The following is a 24,905-nucleotide window of genomic DNA, read 5'->3' as shown; positions in this document are numbered from 1 at the left end:
TAACTACTATGACACTGGCAGGGACGGTCTCTGAATGACTCCTAGCTTCCTCTCTGGCCCATTTGGCAGGATCCCTCTAATCTTCCCAGATTCTCTGTGCCCACCTCACACAGGAATTGCTGTTTGTACTCCCAGTTCACTTCCAGACTGTAAAACTCTGAGAGCAGTCACCAGCATGTACCTGGAACTTGGCTCAGTCAGTAGAGAAAATGTCTGTTGGATGACACAGCAGCCACATAAAGGTCCTAACTCGGAGTGGTCCTCGGGAGTCAGTGGATGTGGACAGCAAATGTTTCCTGTTCATTGCTTTGTCAGCTCAGTTTTGCCAATAGACTAGGAGGGTGAGGGTAGGAATCTCAGAGGTAGCTCAGATGGAGACTAGGGTCTGATTTGGGGGATGGAGGGAGCAGAATAATGGAGCAAATTCAGCAAGAGCCAGTGGAGCAGGAGGTCACGCTTATGAACTAGTGATGACCTTCAGCCCACAAACCCAGGCCTGCCATTGGATTTGTTTAGATATAATAAGTAAATAAAATTATATATTTATTTTAGATAATATTTGGATAAAATAATTGTTTTAAAAAATAACATAATTGAAAAGAAAGCAAAAACACAGATTTTTTTTTTTTTTGAGACGGAGTCTCGCTCTGTTGCCCAGGCTGGAGTGCAGTGGCGGAATCTTGACTTACTGCAAGCTCCGCCTCCCGGGTTCACACTATTCTCCTGCCTCAGCCTCCCGAGTAGCTGGGACTACAGGCGCCTGCCACCACGCCCGGCTCATTTTTGTATTTTTAGTAGAGATGGGGTTTCACCTTGTTACCTAGGATGGTCTCGATCTCCTGACCTCATGATCCACCCGCCTTGGCCCCTCAAAGTGCTGGGATTACAGGCGTGAGCCACTGCGCCCGGCCCAGATGTTTTTAAGAATAGAAGCAACACCAGTGCTGACACCTTGCTGGAGAACAGCCCCCCTTTCCTCTTGCTCCCCTGCCCTCCCCTCCCTGTCTGTTCCGGGAGTGCAAGTTCTTTCCTTCCAGGTTGTTGGGGGAAATGGGTGTCAACCTGTTAGAAACTGTGAGTAACGGCTAGAGGTACTGCATATTACAGCAATACTACAATCAAAGCATGGGTCTGAATGAAAGTTTCCTTCCCTAAACTTTGCTTTTGATTTCAGTTCCTAGAAAAATTTGTTTGAAAAAGATCAAAACTATTTACATACTTGTTAAGATCAGAGTTATCTCTAATCTTTGATTAGGGCAGATTTCCACATCTGAAAAGCCCCTCAGATGTGGAACAGGTGAGGCTCTGGAGTGCAGCAGAAGGAATGAGGCAATAGGGAGTGGTGTGGACTATAGTAGTAGAGAGAATACTCCCAGTCTAATGAACAGTTGCTTCTATGCTCCAGCTGGCTGTTGTCATCAGGATGAAGATCAGGTAGATAACCCACCAATCAAACAGATAACCCACCTACCAGGTAGATAACTCAGGTAGATAACCCACTCATCAGGTAGATAACCCACCAATCAATCAGGTAGTCCACCACCAGGTAGGTAACTCACCAATCAGGTAGATAACCCAGCAATCAAGCAGATAATCCACCAACCGGGTAGATAACCCATCAATCAGGAAAATAACCCACCAAACAGGTAAATAACCCACTAATCAAGCAGAAAACCCACCAACTAGGTAGATAACCCACCCATCAGGCAGATAATCCACCCATCAGGCAGATAACCCACCCATCAGGTAGATAACTCACCAATCAAGCAGATAACCCACCCATCAGGTGGATAACCCACCATTCAAGCAGATAACCCACCAATCAGGTAGATAACCCACCATTCAAGCAGATAACCCACCAATCAGGTAGATAACCCATCAATCAGGAAGATAACCCACCAATCAGGTAGATAACCCATCAATTTTCAGGAGTACCTGGATCATTTTCCAGCAAAATATCCTTTTTTAAAAAAAGCAAAACTCTACAAGTCAAGGAGAACATACCACAGCCACCAGTTTTCTCTAAAGTCCATGGAAAGAAACAAGCAGGGGCTGCAGGTATGAGGCTTAGAAGAGAGTGAGGTCTTGAGGGCAAAACGAAGGGCCATTGAGATGGGCAAACTCTCATTTTCTACCCACCACTAAATCCAAGCCAGGGTGTCTACACCTCAGGGAGTGTGCTCAGGGAATGAATGAAAGCCCATTTCCAGTTTAATATTTCCTTTCTTGACAAATTCCTGTTTCTTTTACAAACAACAATCAGTTCTTACATGTAATGCAACCATTTAGCCACATTGTTGACTTAAGCTTAAAATTGGAATGGATCATTTCATTTAAAAAGTGCAAATGAGGCAAAACAGAGCCAGGCACAAAAGCCCTGCCTCACTAGGTGCTGATATACTTCTGTGCACTTGTTTCTCCATGGGTAAGTATGTTGTTACTGCAAACAGAAAATGCCAAGGTAATTACAAATAAAGGCTAAATTGCAAAAGGCCATTACCCAGATAATTTGCCTCTTTTTGGATTTAAGAAAAAGACATTATTCCTTGGGTTACCCTATATATTTTGTAACTGAATATCTTTTGTTGCCAGACTAAAGATTTGGCTAAACAATAAATAGAAAGTATTTTGTTCATAACTAGAGAAGCAAAGGCTTAAGCCCATTTTGGGCAGGTTACAAAAGGTAAAAGTGACATTCATTTCTTATAAAAGTAACTAATATTAGCATGAATATTTATCAGGTATGTTATTTTCCCCAAATCAATTGTAATGAACTTTCCTTTCAGAATACATTCATTGCACTTCAAAATATTTCTAGGATGCCCTTATAAAGAATCTAATTAAATGCTCTAATCACAAATAGCACATACAGTACTGAGAGAATTTCCCTCCATGGATATGACTACATATCATATTTCAATGTCCCAAAACTCTTATCTCTGTTCTATTTGAGTCAGCAATGGTACCAATATGCAAAACACGGTACAAACCACAACTATATTATTATTACTGTTAACATTTTTATTACTTACTATGCCCATGGAGTCGATTAAGTATTTTGCATATTAAATATAGTCTTCTCAACAGCCTCATGCAATGGGCATGATCACCATTTCATGCGTAAGGTAACAGAAGTGCAGAACACTTAGCTATAATAGTAAGTAATAAGCAGTTTCATTTGATAGTCATGCTCTTTCAACTCTATCCTGAAAACAGTCATGTGTTAACAACAGTGGCTGGGTTTGAAGTCAGTAAGCCATTCAACGATAACTAAGAAGACAAGTTTCATTGCTGGGGCAGCTGAGGGTGGAGGAATGGGGCTCCTGGCAAGGGATTTGCTAAAGGGCTGGGAGCAGCGATGAGTGAATAGGATAGATACAAATGTAGGGGTGCAGGGATGCTCAGGAAAGGGTGGGGGCTGGTGGAGGGGCAGGTGAGCCAAGGACAACAGGAAGCAGCACCAGAGAGGCTGCCGTGCGGAGCTCTGGACAGACAGATACACCCAGGTCTGAGTCCTACTCTATGGCTACTTGTTTTCCCTAGAACATGGAGAAAGTTACTTGACTGCTCCGTGCCTCAGTTTCTCCATCTTTAAAATGGGCAAAGAGTTTTACTACTTACCTCCTAGGCTTGTTGTAAGGGCTCAGGAGCCATTCAGTAAAGGTTCAACAAGGTCAGGGAAAGAATTTAGAGGGTTTGCATTGGAAGTGGCAGGTTTGTAAAACAGTGAAGGAAGCTAAACACTGTCTGGGAGGTGGAGTGGGCACAGATGCAATCACTCCCTGAACAAACACGGGTGATCATTTAAAGGCCCTGCTGGGGACTTTGAAGGCCACTGCATAACACATAGCACCTGTTACAGTCTAGATGGTGGCTAAGAAACATACACACACTTCCAGGAAAGTTGAAAATGACAGGTAGCAAACAGTGAAGAAAGGAAATAAGATCTGGACTCAGACAGCTAGGTAAGGCAAAGCTCCCTAGGTCGGGGCACGGGAAAGCCTTCTGTGAAAGTTGGAGCCTTGGCATTCTGATGAGTGAGATTCTGAAAGGCTCCTTGACCAGGCAGGGCATCTTCTGTGAGCATCAGAATCACCTCGGTAAACTAGTGGAAATGGGGGTCCCCAGCCCACCCCAGAGACACAGCAGGCTTGAGGCTGTCCCTGGAAACCACTGTAACAACCACCACAGGTGGTGCTGCTACAAGTCATGGGTGCACCATACCTGGAGAGCATGTGGATAGGACCCAGGTTGGTCTGCACAAAAGCACATGCGTGTTTGAGGGCTGGTGTAGAGACTGTAGGGAGAGGTAGGGGATGGGTCAGGGCAGTGGGCTGAGGCAGAGGGTTGGGGCCCTGTTTCCAAAGTGGGGAGGACAAGAAGAAAATGGCAGTAGTGTTAGAAAGCAGGGTGTCTATAGGAAGCTGCAAGCGATCCAAGTCTGGCCCAATGGTCAAGATAGCGGATAGAGGTTTTAGTGGAGATCGAATGTGCAGAGGGGATAGATAAAGTCTTAGGAGAGGTCCCTGATAGAGAACAGGGGTTGGGGAAAGAATATTACAACGTCTCACAGAGAGGGAGCACAGGCTGGGGCCAGACAATGGAAGGGCTCAAAAGCCAAGGGAGGATTACCAGGCAAAGGCAATGGCCATCCACAGACAGGGCGTCACCCAGGGCGAATGCTCAGAATATGTGATTGGACTGGAATTTTGGAATCTGGAAGTGTTTTTTTGGTCATTAAGAGTAGAATTCCTGATGGCATTGGTGAGGCAGGATTGTGGAGGTGTAGAGAGAAAGTAGAAGGTGAAAGATAAAGGCAGTGGCTATGGACTCTCAGTCTATAAAGTGTGGCTGTGGAAAGGAAGAGAAAAGACCTAGAGACTTTTCTTGAACATCCAGGAGACTGGGTCTGATGGAGGCAGAGTTAGGGTCAGGAAGAACAGGCAGACACGCACCCTGGGCTGTAGAGTGACACTGATTGTGGAACAGGTCTTCATGTGGTGGTGCCTCAGAAGATCTCCCACTCCGAGGCCCTGCCAAAGTATTGTTAGTTGGCTGTCCAAGAGCAAAGGGCTGGCGTGGATGTGATCAGGTGAAGTGCTTCTGACGGCCCTCATTAGATGAGCTGGAGAAGCCTCCAAGTCATAACTGGATGAGGGTGAGGTAAGTGAGGCACTCACCTCAGGAGTGAAACTTCAGAAGGAGAAAGAAGCTCAGCAATCATGAGAAATAATATGCTAGTGCAATATTTTTAAAAATCAAAATCAATGCAGAAAAATTCAAGATGAACTAAAATAATGAAATTTTAAATAAAGATACTGCTGTGGACAGGATTGTGTCTTCCCTAAAATTTATATGTTGAAGTGCTGACCTCCCAGGTGACTGTACTGAAGACAGGGTTTTGTTAGGAGGTAATTATGGTCAACTAAGATGATAAGGGTGGAGCTCCGATCCAACAGAACTGGTGCCCTCTTTAAAGTGGAAGAGAAACCAGCTCTCTCTCTGTCTCTGTCTCTCTCTCTCTCTCTCCCCTCCATGGGAGGCCTAAGAGAAGTGAGAAGGCTGCTGTGTGCAAGACAGAAAAGGAGCCCTCAGCAGACACCTAATCAGCCAGCACCTCAGTCCTGAATTTCCCAGCCTTCAGAACTATGAGAAATAAATTTCTATCATTTAAGCCACCCAGCCTTTGGTATTCTGCCTGGCAGGCCAAGCAGACTAAGACACATAGGTCCTGACAGTGTTGTGCTGAGCATCTTAGAGCCTGAGGCAGTAAGAAAAATGCCTGTCTCTATACATGTCTTAATGTTATTTTTTTTTAATGGTCAATGTTTTCTAGAACATTAAAGGCATTGGAGGAGCATATATTTGTTTCCATGAAAGCCAGGAAAGTAAAACTGTAATTAGTTCTGGTTTGGGTTATAAATAGAATATTTAAAATTAAAAGAATGTTGTACATTTTAATATCTCGATTTTACATTTTTTTTCAATTTTTTTAACACTTTAATGTTCTGGAAAAAACCCTAACCATTATAAATCTACAACACCATGCAGAGGGTACAGCAGTTTTCCTTTGGCCACAGACTCCATGATGGCTTGAGAGGGTGTTGCTCAGAATTCAAAGGCAAGGTTCTTCTGGGGTTTCTTTTATGGCTTGTTTCTTTTATTTTCTTTATTACTGAAGTAATGCATACTCATTAAAAAATAATAATCTGAAGGCAACCACCTGAAGAGGAGAACCAATGGAATACATATCACTCCAATTAACTGGAAGAATGCTAGGGTTCCATCTTGAGTCAGACGTCTATCCATGTTCTACTCTTTGCCCATGAATGCATGAATGTTAAGCGGGAAACTAGGACTCTCTCCTGATATTCCTGGAAGAGGGAGCTCTGTTATGGTGCCTGCTGCCTCTCTCCCCAGTCTGACTCTTCCCATGGGAGGTGGTTATGGGAGAGGGGCTCATACATGATACTCAACCCTTCTCTTTGAGAACCTGCCTGTCCACAGAAAGTGTGTTCTGGTAAGTGCAGTTTCTCTGTGGTCTTCCCAGCAGAGGGCAGGCTCCACAGCAAAGGCCACTGTCCTGAGGGGAAAGGAGGTCTTTTTTACAGGCCCCTACTAATATTCCAACAAGTTACACAAGCATGTCTACATACATGCTGTCCCTCTCTCTCTCTCTCTCTCACACACACACACACATGAGAAAATCTCGAAAACCTTAGTTGATTGAAGATATTCAATTTTGCCCAAATGACCTTTTCAATGAAATTTCCATGTGGCCAACTTGTTTTTTGACCACATTATTTTATTTTAATTCATTTTTTAGATGTGGGGTCACTCTGTCACACAGGCTGGAGTGCAGTGGTACGAACTCAGTTCACTGCAACCTCCACCTCCCAGGCTCAACCATCCTCCCATCTCAGCCTCTTGAGTAACAGGGACCACAAGTGCATGCTACCACACCTGGCTATTTTTTTTTTTTTTTTTTTGTATTTTTGGTAAAGACGGGGTTTCACTATGTTGCCCAGGTTGGTCTGGAACTCCTGAGCTCAAGAGATCCACCCACCTCGGCCTCCCAAAGTGCTGGGATTACAGACGTGAGCCACCGCACATGGCCTTGACTATATTCTTTTACATCAAAAGACCTGGATCCATTCTTACTGAGTCTCCTCCAAATAACTAGCTTTCATCTTCTACTTCATTGTGTATTTATCTGGTAACAAGCAGCTACTGATTGGTTTTTCTTCTCCTGTTGGCCAGCAGAAGGAGTTCTGTGAACAGATCCTCTGGCTCTAAGAAGTCTGGAATTTTCATCTTCTCTCATAGGACCTTGACCCTGAGCTTTAGGTTGTACAAAATATACAGTTCTTGGGGCATTTCATGGCTGTTTTGGTCCCAGGGTGGTTTGTGGATGGGGTTGAGGCTCACCTGTGCCGTTAAGTGGCCAACACGTCTTACCTGGGAGTGCTCCTGGCTGGGCACAGTGCTCAGACCTGTTGCTGCCATGTATGTGCTGCCAATGGTCTTAATCTTTTCAACTCCACTGAATTTTGGCTTGGAAAGAAGCTGTGAAGCAATGACAACCATCCAGTTACTCAGCTGGATGCTGACCTGAAGCTGAGCATTTTATAGAGACATTCTCAAATGCTGGTTCACAGTAATGCCGTGACTTGTTTCAACCACTGCGTATGCACCCTTGGGCCCTGGGCTTTTCCAGGAATGAAAACTTCATGTATTTCATACAGCGCATGTCCTTGGAGGAAAGTACAGCATAATGATTTACTTCCAAGGAACATGAATTAGCATTCAAACTTTGCTAGTGAAGGAACCATGATGAATTATGATGCAAATGATGATGGGCTTGAATAAATTTCCTGACTATGTATTTGAAAGGCATAAATATAAAATTATGATTCAATGAGTGAGCTCTTTCTTGCATGGTCAGAATGATTTATGATCAATTATTAGTGCTGAGGACTGGCTTTTGCCCTCTGAGTGCTTGAGGTGGATGGAATAAAGATCTAGAATGGTTGTCATCAGCCCTAGCCTTATATATGTATTAGAAAGAGAAACCAGCTCTCTCTCTCTCTCTCTTTCCCCCCTCCATGGGAGGCCTAAGAGAAGTGAGAAGGCTGCTGTTTGCAAGACAGAAGAGGAGCCATACGATATACATGTGTGTGTGTATATATATATACACACACACACATATATACAAATATACACACACAGAGATATATAAATATATACACACACATATATATAAATATATACACACACATATATATATACACACACACAGATATATATAAATATACACACACACATATAAATATATACACACACATATATATAAATATACACACACAGAGATATATAAATATACACACACATATATAAATATATACACACACACATATATAAATATACACACACAGATATATATAAATATATACACACACATATATAAAAATATATACATACACATATATATATAAATATATATATATATATATTCGAGACAGAGTCTTGCTCTGTCACCCTAGCTGGAGTGCAGTAGTGTGATCATAGCTCAGTGCAGCCTCCATCTTCCAGGCTCAAGTGAACCTCCTGCTTCAGACTCCCAAGAGGCTGAGATCACAGGCAAACACTACCATGTGCAGCTAATTTAAAAATTATTTTGCAGAGACAGGGTCTCCCTATGTAGCCCAGGCTGGTCTCAAACTCCTGGGCTCAAGCGATCCTCCCACCTTGGCCACCTAAAGTGCTAGGATGACAGGCACAAGCCACCACAGCTGGCCCGAGCCCTACTATTTCTTGTCTTGGAATTAGTTATCAGCGTCCCACTTGACTCCTCCTTAATCTGCTGAGTTAGGCTTTCAGCTGGGATGGAGGAAAGGTAGGGATAAGAACGGAAGCTGTAGGAAGGAAGAGGAATGGGCTTGCACATGAAGGATGCCCTGGAAGGTCTATACCCGCTCAGGAGGGCAGGGCTCAAATGGCGCTGACCAGAGACCAAGAGCGTTTTCTTGCCCCTCCCTTGGATCTCTTGATTTCAGAGGAGATTCCTCCAGGATTACATATCTAATAATTTAAGACAGATGAGCAAATCCCTGTATCACCTATCCACATATCCACTGTCACTCATTCGTTAGTACTGGGGAATGTTTATTTCACTGAGGAGCAGCTGAGACCCCCAGCCGCTATTTGTCATGATGCACCCAGGATCACAGTGGTAATCGCTGACGGTCATTACGTCACCATGAATATCTAGCATCGACCTCACAGTGATGATGTGGTGACAGAAAGTGCACAGGGCCCACAAGACATTTAGGAGGTTTGCCTGAAACCACCGTGTTATGTAATCTCATCACTGTATTTCAAAATTCCATGAATCATCATTAACATATGCTCCTGGACAGATGTCAATTTTCTTCTATTTTGCAAGATAGTGATAAGAATAGTGTGGCTGCAATATCCTTAAACCAGAGGGGCGTTTGTTCTTACTGGGAAATAGAACACACTATTCTCTATGTAGAAAGTTGAAAAATAACATCTATTTCAAATTCTAAAACAGACACTCTGTCCCTTCTAAAGTATGTTGTATTATCCCCCCATACAGATTATATTTTTAAGAAAATGTCATCCATGCATAGTGCAAGTTGATATCTGACAAAGGCATTGAAGTAGGCACAGACACACCAATAGTCTATTATAATTCATTATGTTTTTATGTAGAAAGGGATGGGCAAGTATTTTACCTCGAATTCAAGCCTTTGTAGAGAATCCACTAGCACACTGGATACACATTTGATTTAACAGATTTTGGTAGCTGTTCCTAGCAGTCATACCAGCTTCAAAAATACAATGTATTTGTCTACCTTAAATTAGTCAGAGACCTAAATAAAGCAAAAGGCTTTAATGCCATCTGCCAGAAATTATGCCAAAGGACAAGTTTTTTTGGGATAGGTCACTATCCTGAAGTAACTTCAAGTGCACAGGTGTGAGACTGGGTGTACTGCTGCCCTTCGAGGGCAACTCTCAGTACCTACATCATCAAAGTCAGCGATGATCTCGTTCAGGAGCCGAAGGCATTCCAAGCCCTCCTTGTTCACGTCAGATTCTGTATAAAATTCTTTGAAATCCGGAATGGAGGCAAACATGACGCAGACGCAGTCATAGGACTGGTGGTATAGCTCCTGCTTGGGAGAAAAGCAAGAGCTGATCACTAGGAGATTGACCTTTAAACAGAAACACTCCACAGGCAAGTGGCTTGTTTATGCCAGGATTCACACAGACATCGCCCAAATGCCTACTCCACTTGCCCCACCCCAGCCGCGGCCCAATCCAGATGCTGCCGCTGCTCGCAGGGGAAAGCTTCTAATGAGCTGGATTCAGGCCACTACCAGTTAAGAAGAGGTGCCTTGCCAGTTAAACCTCTCTGTCATATTGACTTGAGACAATGACAACAGACCACGGAGTTCTGGCTTAGTAAAAAGTGTCCTTTAAACAACTGAAGGGAAACAAAATAATTTCCCAAACTCTCAGATTGTCCTGAAATAACTCGTTATGGCTATAGTATTTGGATGGGAGTCTTGATGAATTTTCCTCTTCAGTGTCTCCTGAAAACAGCATATGGAATTCATCAAGTTACTTCTTATTACACCAGAAAGAACCAATAGAGCTCCTCAGTCTACTTATTTATATTATATTAGACACTGACTATATTTATTCATGATATTCTTTTGTTTTTAAATAGGAAGAAGCTCATAGTTCTTTATCCACAGACATGAGTTAAATTGCAGTGTCTTGTAAACACAATTTCCAGGTGTTTCCATAATTTTCCCAACACCGTGACACCTTCGAATTCAATGAAGGTTCCAGAAAGGAAGAGTTGTTAGGTGGTCTTGGGGGCTAGTCCTAGGTGTGGAGGATCTGCCCTTCCACTGGCAAGGGCTCCTCAGACCCCTGAGATGGCCCTAACACAGGCAGACTAGCCGGGGCCACTGTGGACGCAGTGCAGCATGGGAAATGCTTTCTTCTCCAGGAAAGGTGAGGAGAGTTCTGCTAAACAAGATGGCTGACCTCTGAGGGGAGGGAAAAATGGTTGGTGCTTCCTGTGTGTCTGGCAGGGCGAGGGAATCCATTCTACATGAACATTATCAGTAAGCCCTGCTCTTTGGGGCACCCAGATGAACTCCTTTGCAGAGAGCAAGCACTTAAATAGTATTATAACTCCAAGGTTTGGTGGCACCTCAGAGGAACTGTTCTTTCCCCAGGGAGGTCCCATCACAAACCCATCAGAGCCAGGGCAACCCAACTGAAGGCCACAACAGTTTTGAGAAAAAGATGGACTCGTGTCCTTTTCTGGTTCTCAGGACCAGCCACTCTGTAATCCCTACTACTGCCTCAAGATCTGTACAAAGTACATGAACAACGAAATCAAGGTTTTCTTTTCTATTTTGTGCTCAATATGATTGTGCTGGTTTCTTGTGCAGAATTGTGTTTTCTCTCTCTCTGCAAAGTTGCCTTTGTGAACACTCATATCCTTGGTAGACAGCCTATGACAGCCAAGGCACAGCGCTGGCAATGCTGACTGCAGCCAGGGGTCAGAGAACAGGGATGAGAACCCCCTAGGATCTTGTGTGAGTTAAAAATGTCAGTTTTATAAAAATGGTATAAACTCCACTGACGTCCCTGTGCTTGAGGAAAAGGGTGCATCTAGCCAGGGGAGGACATATTTTCTTTTTTTTTTTTTTTGAGACAAAATCTCACTGTATTGCCCAGGCTGGAGTGCAATGGCGTGATCTTGGCTCACTGCAACCTCCACCTCGCGGATCCAAGCGATTCTCCTCCCTCAGCCTACTGAGTAGCTGGTATTACAGGTGTGCACCACCATGCCCAGCTAATTTTTTTTATTTTAGTAGAGACAGGGTTTCACCATGTTGGCCAGGCTGGTCTCGAACTCCTGACCTCATGATCCACCCGCCTTGGCCTCCCAAAGTGCTAGGATTACAGGTGTGAGCCACCGCACCCAGCCAAGGACATATTTTCTATATCCTGCATTTCCCCACTCTCTGCTGACACTGTCCAGAGTGCTCTTTGGGGAATGATAATGATGACAAGAATAAGCACAATAATAGCCAGCACTTACTGAGCGCTCACCACATGGTAGGATGGGCACCTCTCTGAACACTTTACATGCATGAACTCACCACAACTACAACCCTGTGAGGCTGGTACTAGAGTTTTCCATCTACAAATAAAGAAACTGAGGCACAGAGTGGTTACATTACTTGCCCAAGGCTGGAGTTATCAAGTCTGACAGTAGAATCCACCCTTGTAAATACTACACTTTATCAAGTCTCCGGGATGATCATGGGCTTCGCTGCTCAGTTTGGGGGTAGCACAGGTCCTCTGACACTTGCGGGTCCTGTCACTTTACCTTTGTATTTTCCTCTGGAGTCTTTAAGGGTGTCTGGGAGTTGGAGATGATGAAATGCAAGACTGAACTGATGGGCAGTTTGGATGTGACATGTCATTTCATTACACAGGACCAAAATGGGGCTGCACGGGAGAATCTCTAATGGGACTTCCAAGAGGGCAGGTGCCTGGGCCTCCCCACTGACCAAATGACCCTCATCCCCTAGGCTGGGCTCCAAGCACAGGCATTGTTTTGGAAAGTTCCCTGGGTTATTCTGCTGTTCAGCCTTGATTAAGAATGACAGACTACATGAGGAAATGGAGCTCAGGGGAGCTGCGGTTGCCACCAAGGCTCTCAGCTGGCTGAAGGGAAGGGCCAGGACCAATCCCTGCATTCTCTGCAGGCCGTGAATGCTTCTGGGGAGCTTGGACTACAAACTGATCACCCACCTTCTTTGGCAGAGTGGTCTCTTGGAAGCTCTGAGGGAATGCCCAGGGTGAGCTCAGGTCACTGCTCACCTGGTCCTCAGATTCAGGGCTTCCATAAGACGATAACTACTGGGAAACCAGGGAAACTTCTAGGCTTCTGAAATTCTCTGGAGCCTGTGAAACTTGGAGGGCTGAGAACCATGCACTGAACTCATGAGAGGTTCCCTCATGTGGTTGCATTGGGTGTGGGGCCAGAGAGGATTGCATGCTGACTGGTAGATGACCTGAGATTGTCTTAGACTTCCAGAGGACCTGGGGGCTGGAGTAGGGCAGGTGGGCAGCCTTTGAAGATAATTTGGAATTCAAGGTCTAGAATGGGTGACCCATGTCAGCATATGGCTACCCAAAAGTACTACTGAGCTTTAGAATTGAAAGTGAGTTTAGACGTCTCCTCAACATTCATTCATATGTAACCATTCTGTTGAACAAGCTCAAGGCATGAAAAAATAATCACAAAGCAACTGCGTTTCTGTGGCCACTACCCCTTTCAGTTTTTGGAGTGTGGCTAGATCTTCCCTATCTTGGACGAACACTCGGGACTACCCTGTGGCCCTGCATGTCACTGTGTGTAATGCAAGGTCCTCTCATCCATAATTAGAGGCCCCAGTCCAAGAAATAGTCAAAACTTGGCAGGGCGCGTTGGCTCACGCCTGTAATCCCAGGACTTTGGGAGGCCGAGGTGGGCGGATCAGGAGGTCAGGAGATTGAGACCACGGTGAAACCCTGTCTCTACTAAAAATACAAAAAATTAGCCAGGCACGGTGGTGGGGGCCTGTAGTCCCAGCTTCTCGGGAGGCTGAGGCAGGAGAATGGCGTGAACCCGGGAGGTAGAGCTTGCAGTGAGCCGAGATCGTGCCACTGCACTCCAGCCTGGGTGACAGAGCAAGACTCCGTCTCAAAAAGAAAAGAAATAGTCAAAACTCTTGCCCTCGTTGTACCTGTGGCTTGTGCCCTTCCCCAGTGTGGGCCTTTTGCAAGTGGAGAAGGGGGATCAGTTGGTTTCTACTCTCTCTCCACCACTCCTCCACTCTTCCTAACTTGCTAGCTGGGTTTTCCAAACCATCCAGAATGGAGAAGAGGGGAAGGAGGAAGAGGCTGCGAGGCAGGACAGCTTCCTATTAACTGCATCCTGCTCCCTGAATACTCAAACCTGGCTTTCCTCCTGTGGATGTTTTCATGGGTTTTTGGAAGACTCCCTGCCATTTTGCCCATCCCTGGACATCCCCTCAACCCTGAGTCTTCTATGATGGAGGCCATGCACATCCCTCCTGCTCCTCACTACCCTCTCAGGTCCGGGCTTTCGGGCTATTTCTTTGAGTTTCTCTGTGGAGGTGCCTTCACCTCCCACTGCCTTCCCCCTGTCCCCCAGGCAGCTTTGTAACATTGGATCTAAAATAACCCTACACCAATTCTCTTTTTCTTGCTTGATCCTTGGGCAACACTGAGCACCCTTTGCTGTCCAAACAACTGACAGTCCAGCCATGTCCCAAACCACAGCTCCCCACCCTGTGTGCCCAGATGCCCCATCAGCACCTGCATTCAGTGTTTCCAAGTATCAGAACCTGCCTGCTATTGGTGTCCCCCAGTTGGAGATGCTTCCCAGGACCACTCAGAGACTCAAGTCATGGGGTGCTCCCAGGCTGAGCAGTTCTGGCCTGTTCACAAGGCTGGAAGTGAGGGGGGATCCCCACCTTCCCCTCTAGGAGGGGGCTCATCCCCACTACATTCTACCCAAACCCTCTTTCAACCTCTAGTCTTCTGGCCAATTCATAAGCTCCCTGCAGGTCACGGAAGGCGTTTGTAAGCTCTGCACACTGTTTAATGCCTCCTTTGGAATAAGAGAGCAAGTGTCTCTTAGTGTCACAGGCTGAAATTCCCTTTGACACCCTGTTACACACACATGTGCCCTATCAAAGGGCCTGCTGTGTGCCAGACTTCATACCAGGTGTTAGGGACACAGGGGAAAAGAACACAAGCCCTGCCCTTAAGGAGCATAAAGTCTTGTTGGAGAGACAGAGAAAATCAAGAAAACATAATAAAGTGCAGTTGGTGCCGTGGGCCCAGGTGTGGAGACGTCTGGGGCTCTCCATCCAGGTGGGCATGGGGGTTGGAGTGTTCGAGAAAACATTCAAAGCTGCCACCGGCGCTCAGGTCTCCCACCTTCCAGACCAGACTGGTACTTTGTCTCACTGACTTGGGCTGCATAGAGGCTTTGGATCGTCCACGTTTCCCGAGTTGATCTATGTGGGAACCATTAAGCACCTGGTGTCCCCAACTGTCAGTTAATGCCTAATTTACTCAGGGGAGTCAAATGACTAGAAAGTACAGAAGCGTCTATTGAAACCCCAAGGGCATGCTAGCCTGACCCTCCTGCAGAGGACGCATGGGCACAGAGCTTAAAGCTTAGCACTGTTGAGTGATCTGCCTGGTCGTCACTGGGAGGGTTCTCACCAGCAGAAAGGGAGGTGCTGTTTGCACACGAGGGGCATTTCCCAAATTTCTGTGGTGGCATCCGTGGCTCATGTGGCTTGTTTTGATCAGGCATTGGCTCTCTCCGAATGAGGGTGTCTGGCTCACAATCCTCTACCACCCGGGGACTTGGCACGGGGTCGATTTGGTGACAAAATGCAGTCTTCTCCCCAAGTGATGAGAGCTGGCTTTGATGCCCATTGAAGGGGCTTTTCAGAAACGTTCCTGCCACACACAGAGGTGGGGAGAACAGGCTTCCGAAACAGAGAAGGCTCCCATCTGGGTGCACAGAACTCTCCTGATGAGCCTGAGGGTTGTGTGGGCTGAATCTGGCCATGACAGTTAACAGCTGATGGAGAAGCTTCAGGAAGTTTTAAGTAACACAAGTGCCCAGGAGAAGGAAGAGGCACTGCGAAGCCAGTTTAGACACAAGCAGCCAGCCCTATGCCCATGAGCCCGAGCATAGGCCTATGAGCACTTCTTCATCGAAATAAAACCTTTTCAGAATTGATTGTTACAGCGATTACATCATTCTTGACTCCCTATTTCTGAAGGGAAATTAATTTCCTTTTGTGCATTGATGCAGTGGGTAGGAGAGCAAAAATGACATGATCTGTGTTAATGCAGGTCTTGGCATAAGCTGTGCCATTTTCCAAGCATTGTTCCAGAAGCCATGGAGTGGAGGCTATCCAAAGACGCCCTGCCCTGGACTCAAAAAGTCATCAGCAACCGCAGGTTGTACCACAGAGAGGAATGGAACTGCCTCCCTGGTCTCTCCCAGAGTCCTGACCTGTCAGTTTTGGTCCCAGGAAGTCGTTCATCCTCAGGGCAGTGATTCTGCAGGGAAGCAGCCCCCATCCTGTTTATGCATGAAGTATTTCACTAGTTAAGTCAGAAAGGATGCAGGTATAAGCTGATCCCACGCAGAGAAATAAAACATGACTTCAAGTCCTTTTTTTTTTTTGGCTTATAGGTAGACCTTGTTGTATTGCGTCTTGCTTTATTGCAGTGCACAGATATTGCGTCTTTCACAAAGTGAATGTTTGCTGCCACCCTCCCTTGACCAAGTCTAATGGCACCATTTTCCCAACAGCATGTGCGCATTTTGTGTATCCATGTCAGCATTTTTTGCAATACAATATTTTAAAGTTAAGGTATGTACATTTTTTTTTTTACACATCATGCTATTGAATACTTAAAACATACAGTATAGTGTAAACAATCTTCACATGTGCTGGGAAAGCAAAAATCTGTGACCCGCTTGATAGTGATATTCACTTTATTGCAGAGGTCTGGAACCAAACCAGCAATATTGGTAAAGTACAGCTATACTTGCTTTTGCCAAAGTCTTGTTTTCCTGTATTATTTCCAGAAGACTCACAGAGCAGTATCACCAAGAGTTTAGTGGAAATGGATTAGTGTGGTGGATGCCGGGGCAACCCACACAAAGGGGCTGAGGGCCTGCTCCCATCCACCCCACGCCCCAGAAGCCTCTCCCGGGGCCTCTGCATTCAGAGGCACTGAGCACTCAGCACCAGGGCTTGGCCCACCCTGCTGAGAGGGGGCTGGGGGAAGGCAGACGCTGCCCACAGTGCTTTTTATCCAATGCCAGGAACAGGAGCGAAGTGATTACATTGGGTTTTGTTTTCCACTTTATTCAGGCTCTAAAAATGTTGGGCAGGAGCCCTTTCTGAAAGCTTTTGGTCAATTCCCAGGGGCAGTGATTCTCAAGTTTTGCATGAATCTGGGATATTTGCTTAAAAGATAGCTAACAGTATTTACTACATGCCATGCACAGTTCTAAGAGCTTCATCTAAATTATTGCTTCAAAAATTGGTAATGGTCTCTGAGAGGACTCTGAGGCCCCACAGCCAAGAGGTGCCAGGGCTGGGACAGATGCTTTGCTCTCAGTCACCTCTCAGGGCCCAGGAGGTCAAGGAAGGCTTGTGTGGGGACCAGGAATAGCCTGTTTAGCAGGTGCCGCAGGTGGTCCTTCACTTTCAGAAGCACTGCTCTTGTCTGCAGGGACTTCTTTGGTCCCAGCATCAGCCACACTCTGCCATGCAGGTTCAGTAAGGGGTAGGGCTTCTGCTCGGGGAAACCTTAGGGAGGGAAAGAGCTCAGGCAGGATGTCAGTATTTGGTCCTGACACTGTAGAGGGGACAGAAACCTTGATGATAGCTACACTCTTAAACAGCAGGGGCACCGTTATCATTCAGCAGTGCAAGGCCACACAATATTAGCCCCACCTGGCCTGGGATTACAAGGTTAATATTACATCATTAGGTCAAGGAAATAGATTCTTCTGTCCAGTGAGGAGGGTACTTTAGGGCAGCAGGGTCCGATGGCCACAGGGGACATTCCACAGAAGGGAGGGGCACGACTTTGCTATGCTTTATGCATGCAGGTGGCTCTTCTTATAACACCCTCATTATGTGTTTTCAGAAACAAACAAAACTCTCCCTTTCTGAGACTCACTGTGGGAACTCTGAGAACTTTTGGCAGGGGGTTGGTGCCTCTCTTTCTTGCTCAGGCCCTTTGTGTGGGCTCTGTTTTGCATGCAGTGCTGTTCCCATGGGGACTGAAGCCTCCAGAATCTCCCCACACTCACTGTTCCCGCAACTGGCTAGCAAACCTCCCCTGGGGGAGTACAGGGTCCTTGAGGAGACGGCGTGGGGTTGCTCTCATTGTGGTGGGGATTGGGGGCTCCTTTTAATAGTTTAGTCCCCAAGTCTTACAATGGCTGCTAGAGTAGCCATCGCCCCCATTGCTCACCCTATTAGACAGAAATTGGTAGTAACATTTGAAATGTTACAGCCAAGGGAAGATCTGCATTGTGTGATTAAGTACAGAGAACCCTGCAGCCCGCCAGCTGAGCAGAATGACACGATCATTTCATTTCCCAGCATCATAGTGGGAATGATGATGCTCTGATTTAAGGTTCAGTGTCCACTCTTCTCCCTTCCAGAGAACATGTCAGGTCAGCAGCAAGACTGCAAGCCTACCAGGCAGGAATCACTGGCCTTGAGCATCATCCAAACACCCTTGGCATGCCTGTTATGGAACGTGGAGCCATCCATGCTGGTCCAAGTCTGAAGAGCTCTGAAACCAAGCTCTTTCATTTTCCTATAGGGCTGTAGGCTGCCCCCAATCAGGTGTAGATTTGAGGACCCCGGGTTTCCCGAATGAAGGAAGGAACCATCTTCAGGTGTTGCAACTGGAAGCTTGGTGAACAGGCACTGATCATCTGCAGGGGGATTTATATCAATGCTTAAAGACAGGTCCCTATGTACATACAGGGCTACAGTGGCTGTGATGACACCCCAAGGGGTTCACCTTCTTTATTTGACAAATACAGAAACAAAGCCCAGAGCTGGCTTCATCTAAATGTTCCCATTCCTGCTTTGTTCCTGGAAAGTTTCCGAGCTGCCCTTGCAGTGAGGCAGTGCCAAAACCAGGGCTCACCCCAGGTCCCGAGTCCCCACTCTGGGCTCCTGTTAGGCCGTGCTGCCTGCCCCACTACTCGGCTTTAAACCGTGGAGCTCGCAGGGTGGTGAATGCTACAGGAGACACTGTGTGTCTTTTTTGTTGTTGTTGAGATGGTGTCTCGTACTGTTGCCCAGGCTGGAGTGCAAAGGCAAGATCTCGGCTCGCTGCAATTTCTGCCTCCCGGGTTCGCACAATTCTCCTGCCTCAGCCTCCTTACTAGCTGGGATTACAGGCACATACCACCATGCCCGGCTAACTTGTTTTTGTATTTTTAGTAGATACGGGGTTTCACTATGTTGGCCAGACTGGTCTTGAACTCCTGACCTCGTGATCCGCTTGCCTTGGCCTCCCAAAGTGCTGAGATTACAGGCCTGAGCCACCGCACCCAGCTGACACTGTGTGTCTTTAACCCAACAGCAGCACTCCTTAGGAAACTTGGAGGAAAATGTCATGTCACCCTCAGGAGCACCAGAGGGTTGTGCAGTGGCATGAAGGTCCCTGGTACACAGCAGGGCTACAGGGGAAGTGGAGGAGTCACTGTGAGCTGCCAACACTCGCACTTTGCTGCTGTCTTCCCTCTCATGCATATCCCACCTGTGTGGATGTGGGTCCCATGCACGCCTCTGTGAAATGCCCGCCTCACCTGGAGGACTGCAGTGCAAAGGCACCATGCAGATGTCCCTCAGCCTGCCTCCAGCAACTGGAAGGCAAGGCACCATGCTTCTTCTTTTATGGATGAGGACAGCGAGGCTCGGACAGGGAAGTAACCAGCTCACGTTCACAGGAACAGACGATGTTGGGAGTAAGATTTGAGGCCGCACTGTGTAGCTCTAGTTTTATTCTCCTTCCCCATCTTGCCTTTCCTTATTATTTCCAAGGAGGGTAACTGTATTCTGATGCTTGCTTAGAATAAGCCAAGCAAACAGGAAAGAGCAGAGAGAACCTGCTACTCCTGGAGGTCTGGCCCAGGGAGGCTGTCAGGACATGAGACAGGGCTCTGCAGGGCTGTGAGGCTGAACGGACATGAGACAGGGCTCTGCAGGGCTGTGAGGCTGAACGGACATGAGACAGGGCTCTGCAGGGCTGTGAGGCTGAACGGACATGAGACAGGGCTCTGCAGGGCTGTGAGGCTGAACGGACATGAGACAGGGCTCTGCAGGGCTGTGAGGCTGAACCCTGGGGCCAGGGTACCTTCTGTGCGCCCCACAGACCTTCACAGAGCTTCTCGAGCTCCAGAGCTTTCCTCTGAGCCCATGTCTAGGAAGGGACCCTCCTATCAGCTCCCAAATTCTTTTAAAAATGTTTATTTATTTATTTAGAGATGGAGTTTCGCTCTTGTTGCTGAGGCTGGAGTGCAATGGCACGAGCTCGGCTCACTGCAACCTCCACCTCCAGGTTCAAGCAATTCTCCTGCCTCACCCTCCCAAGTAGCTGGGATTACAGGCACCCGCCACCATGCCCAGCTAATTTTTTTTTTTTTTTTGTATTTTTAGTAGAGACGGGGTTTCTCCATGTTGGCCAGGCTGGTCTTGAACTCCTGACCTCAGGTGACCCAAACGCCTTGGCCTCCCAAAGTATGAGATTACAGGCGTGAGCTACTGCGCCCGGCCTCAGCTCCCTTACTTATCTCCCTTTGCTCTCTTCCTGCCTGCTCCAGTGGGCTCTTCTCAGGTCTTGAATTAGGCACTTTCCTGGTGCCTGTGGAAAAGTAGCCCCTTGGAGCCTGAAATGTTCTCTCCCCGTTCCTCTCTCCCCCCGCCCCCTTCTCCCAGCTAGTTTCTAGCACGTTATTTCCAGATTCAGAAGCCACTTCCTCACGGTGGCAGCCTTTCTGGAGTACCATATTTACACCCCAGTGTCCTTGGAGATAACAGGATCCTATCCCCAGGAGGCGCCCACGGAGGATGAGGCCACCTCTAATCCCATTCATCTCTGTATCCTGGGCCACCACCAGCCCGGCTACAGGGCAGGGGAAACATGGGGACCTTGCTGAATTTAAAAATGGGCTGGAGACTCCTGTTAACGAGAACAGAGGGCCCTTTAATAGACATTGTGATTTTATTACCTGTGATCAATAGGAAAATCAGGTGCTAAAGAACCCAGCAAATGTAGTAAACACCAGGAGAAGAGATAGGACAGCCAGCGGGCCATGAGACTTGTTGTGTAGCTCTGGAAGGCCCACTGTGCCCTGAATATTTCCAGGAAGATGGGAGTGGTGATGTCTAGCACCTCATCTGCCACCTGGCACCTTCTTCTTAATGCCAACTTCAAATCCGCTACAGAAAAATACTGTTCTGAGGCTTCTCACTGCAGGTTGCTTTGTGTTCTGGTATCATCCGGGTTGAGCTTATCCATTAAGGAGTTCATCCATCTACAGGTGACCCCCACCTCTTTTGCGCATGCACTCCCATGCCTCAGTGAAAATGTCCTGAGAACAGGGGTTACACCTCTGAAAAAAAAATCTCAGGACCCCAAACTCACTAAAAGTTAAGCTTGGGAACTGAGTCATGCAAGAAACTACCTGCTTTTTGTTCCCACACGGATGGCTGCAACATAGAAGGGCCACGGAGCACCCCAGGTGGCCTCCCTCACAACTGCTCAGGAAAAAATTCCTTGTGGGCCTTGAAATCTTTCAGAATAGACACCCCCCAAAAAAAAACTGACCAGAAAACAGAGTTCTGTTGACTCTTATCCTGGCAATGCAAATTAGTAGCTGATCTTCACAGGTACTGGACAAAGACAAGACCAGAAATCATCCCTCGGCTCAAGCAGAGGAAGGCATAATGGGCTTTTCCTGACTCCTCTCTTTTCATATGGAAAATGTGGTTTCAATGAGCACTAATCAAGCCTCACAAGAATGTAACCATCTCTTGTCTACCCCATTTCTCTTTTTATTCCTTTTCCTCCTTCCCCTACTGTCCACTCTTTCCCCTTTCAGTATTGGAGTCCTCAAAACTCTCTTGGGGAAAAGCACAGGCCAGGAATCCTAGTGTAACTTGTGTTTCTTTTTCCTGGGCACCATCCTAAACCTTGGAAAATAAACCTGTAACTTGATTGAGACCTGTCTCAGACACTTCTTGGTTTACACATCTCAGACATCTCGGAAACACCACAGAAATGAGCGCAGGGCTTTGCGTACTGTGGATGCTCAGATACATGTTTCTCACGTTAAGTCCAAATGTAGACATATCTGCTTTCTCTTGCACTTCAGCAATATTAAAGACATCTCACAACATCTCTTCAAAACCCATTTCAATATTTAACTGACATTGTAGTCTTTGCAACTCTAGTTAATCCATTTGGATAAACACTCCATGAAATTCCCATTTCCATCCACTCTAATGGATGGACTCAAGTCTTTGGTCTGCTCTTGTGTAGATAACTCCTAAATCCTGTCACACTCACTGTGTATCTGATATCTTTGAAATTCTAAGAGCCTTGGAAGGCTCTCAGGGAAGCTGAGTGTGGGGAAACGGGGCGTGTGGGAGGCATGGTTTAACGTTGCCTCTTGGTTTGAGCCTCCATTGTGTGCTGGTAAGGCAGGCCTCCTCCCACAATGGGGAGAGAGCAGTGGCTTCTTTGGAGGCATATTTGGAATCCTAGTGCCTCACAATAGACATTCAGAACTTTACATGATTGGGGAAAAAATCTCTAATAATGAATCCACCTCCAAACTCAGACTTTTAGAGGTCATTCTAACCCACTATTCTCAACGGATATCTCTACAACCAATCAATATCTTCTTGAAAACTGAACAATTCAAGCCAATCTTGGCCATTTTGAACACTCAGATGTGTGAAGTACGGCAGCCTTTATGTCACTGAAGAAGCTTTCAGCCCTCACCCAGGTCATCATGGCATCCAGCCCCCTCCCCCAGCCCCCAGCCCCCCCTGGTCTGACCTCATTCTTCAGGCTCCTGGCCAGGAAGTGCTCAGCCACGTGCGCGGGAAGCACGTTCTCCAGCAGCACGCGGTTCAGGTTCTCCATGGTCTCTATCTCCTCCCGCTCTTTTTTGAATTTGTTCTTCCATAAGAAGTCTAACCTACAGTAATATTCATTCTGTTACAAGAGGACACAGAGGTAAAGAAACAATAGGCATCTTGTCCTGCCAGAGAGTGGAGGTTTTAAAGAGAAAACAAAAAGAACAAAATGAAACCAAAAAAAGAACCCCCAAACAGAACTTCCACCCTCCCTATAAAGCCCTCTGTGTCCCTGAAATGTCCTTCAGTCAACCTCTGACATGGATTTGCAAAAAACAAGAACCAGCCTCAGAAACAGGGAAATCAGCTATATGGAGGCTTAAATTCAAAGCACCATTAAAGCTTCCTGCAAAGTTATGCTACTAAAAGAGGGCTCAAATTATTTTTTGAAAAGAGGCAATTGTAGAATATAAATGATGAATACATGAAAAATACCTCTGTAGAGAGAGTGCATTTTTTGATGATTTGAATAAAAACTGTATTGTTCGTTTATGGCAGTTTGCCTTTAGCATTTGTAAATTAGTTTTTCCCTAACACAAATTGTATAATTATGTAATCATTGCAAAATATGGATTTTTTTTTCCACTTGGGATTGTGCTGTTCTGACAGAATGCCATTCGTTACATTTAGAGAAAAGTTCATTTTGATATTAATTAAGATAGTGCCTATTAGTAAAAACCTGTGTTCATGCTTTATAATGTATTAAAATATAATGTATTTTAAAAGTAGTTATTACTAACATTGTAGGAATGGAGAGGCCCAATTACTGACAAAGAGTCTTTTGGGTCTTGGCATCATTTTGTGCCTCCTATGATGTAAATACTTTAATTTAATCATGAAATAGTCTTGAATGGATCTTCCTGTAATAGAAGGGCTTAGTGGAGAGTGTGTATTTCACACAGATAGTCACTTATTGACAAATAAATGCAAAGAAGAGCTAACTGCAAGTTTTTGGTTTGCTTTGTTGAGTTGATTAATTCTACCAATGACAGTACAAAGTAAAACAAAACACACACACATGCACACAGATGGCCTCTCATGCACAAATGGGAATTAAAAAAATTTAAAATCCACACTTTGAAATTTGAAAGAATGATGATCATTCATTAGTTATGTTTGATTCAAATTATCTGTCATACATTAGGAAAACTTCTCCTCCTCTGGTGTGGCATTTATGTTTATCTCATATAGTAAGGCATTTTCAAAAAACTGCAAAAAATATATTTTAAAAGTTTGTTTATATTTAGCCAGACATGGTGGCTCATGCCTGTAATCCCAACACTTTGGGAGGCCAAGGTGGGTGGGTCACTTGAGGTCAGGAGTTTGAGACCAGCCTGGTCCACCTGGCAAAATCCCGTCTCTACTAAAAATACAAAAATTAGCCGGGCCTGGTTGTGCGCGCCTGTAATCCCAGTTACTCAAGAGGCTGAGGCAGGAGAATCACTTGAACCCAGGAGGTGGAGGTTGCAGGGAGCCGAGATTGAGCCACTGCACTCCAGTCTGGGAAACAGAACGAGACTCTGTCTCAAAAACCAAAAACAAAACCCCAAAAATAAAAGTTTGTTTATATTTAAAGTTTCACATTCATGCCAGATTTTCCACACCATGGACTGATAGAAATTATGCTCTACATTGACTAGAAAAGCCTTCTAACTTGAAGAATGGATTTAAAAAAAATAAATCAGTGGTGTGTCTGGCTTCAAACTAAAACGATAGATGCAACAAGCGGTGGGGGCATTGAGAAGACAAAGGTGCGCACTTCAAATTAGACAAAAGTGAAGCATGAGATGAAACCACCTCCAAGGGAGCAGTTAAGGCAGCAAGTCCAACCCAAGTGAGCATGAAAGGTTTCCGTGCGCCATGCTAGGATGTTGCTCAGGTTTTCAGAGCCATTGTTATTGCATAACAGGTAAGCAGTTTGTAAGTCTCCTACTAAAAAAAATCAGAGTATTTTGGAATACTCAGAGTATTTCGGTTCAGCTGTACTGAACCGAAATGACATTTTGCCAAATCTATCTATCTACCTACCTATCTATCAACCTATCTACCTTTCTATTT

The 24,905-nt window shown here is 45.9% G+C and overlaps 1 protein-coding gene across 3 annotated transcripts in view; it reads right to left on the bottom strand.

The window, feature by feature from the left end:
* The window catches only part of ADCY2 (adenylate cyclase 2), a 435,519-nt gene that overhangs the window by 15,343 nt on the left and 395,271 nt on the right, over nucleotides 1-24,905 (bottom strand). For all 3 annotated transcript variants that reach the window (XM_034959722.3, XM_034959723.3, XM_034959724.3), the window contains 3 exons: nucleotides 22,768-22,926; nucleotides 10,050-10,196; nucleotides 7,459-7,566 (listed from right to left, as the gene is read on the bottom strand). In XM_034959722.3, coding sequence (XP_034815613.1) covers nucleotides 7,459-7,566; nucleotides 10,050-10,196; nucleotides 22,768-22,926 — 414 coding nt within the window. The remainder of the gene's footprint in view (nucleotides 1-7,458; nucleotides 7,567-10,049; nucleotides 10,197-22,767; nucleotides 22,927-24,905) is intronic.

Source organism: Pan paniscus, chromosome 4 (genome assembly GCF_029289425.2).
Source record: "Pan paniscus chromosome 4, NHGRI_mPanPan1-v2.0_pri, whole genome shotgun sequence".
Lineage (NCBI taxonomy): Eukaryota > Metazoa > Chordata > Mammalia > Primates > Hominidae > Pan > Pan paniscus.
This window is presented reverse-complemented; position numbering and strand designations above follow the sequence as displayed.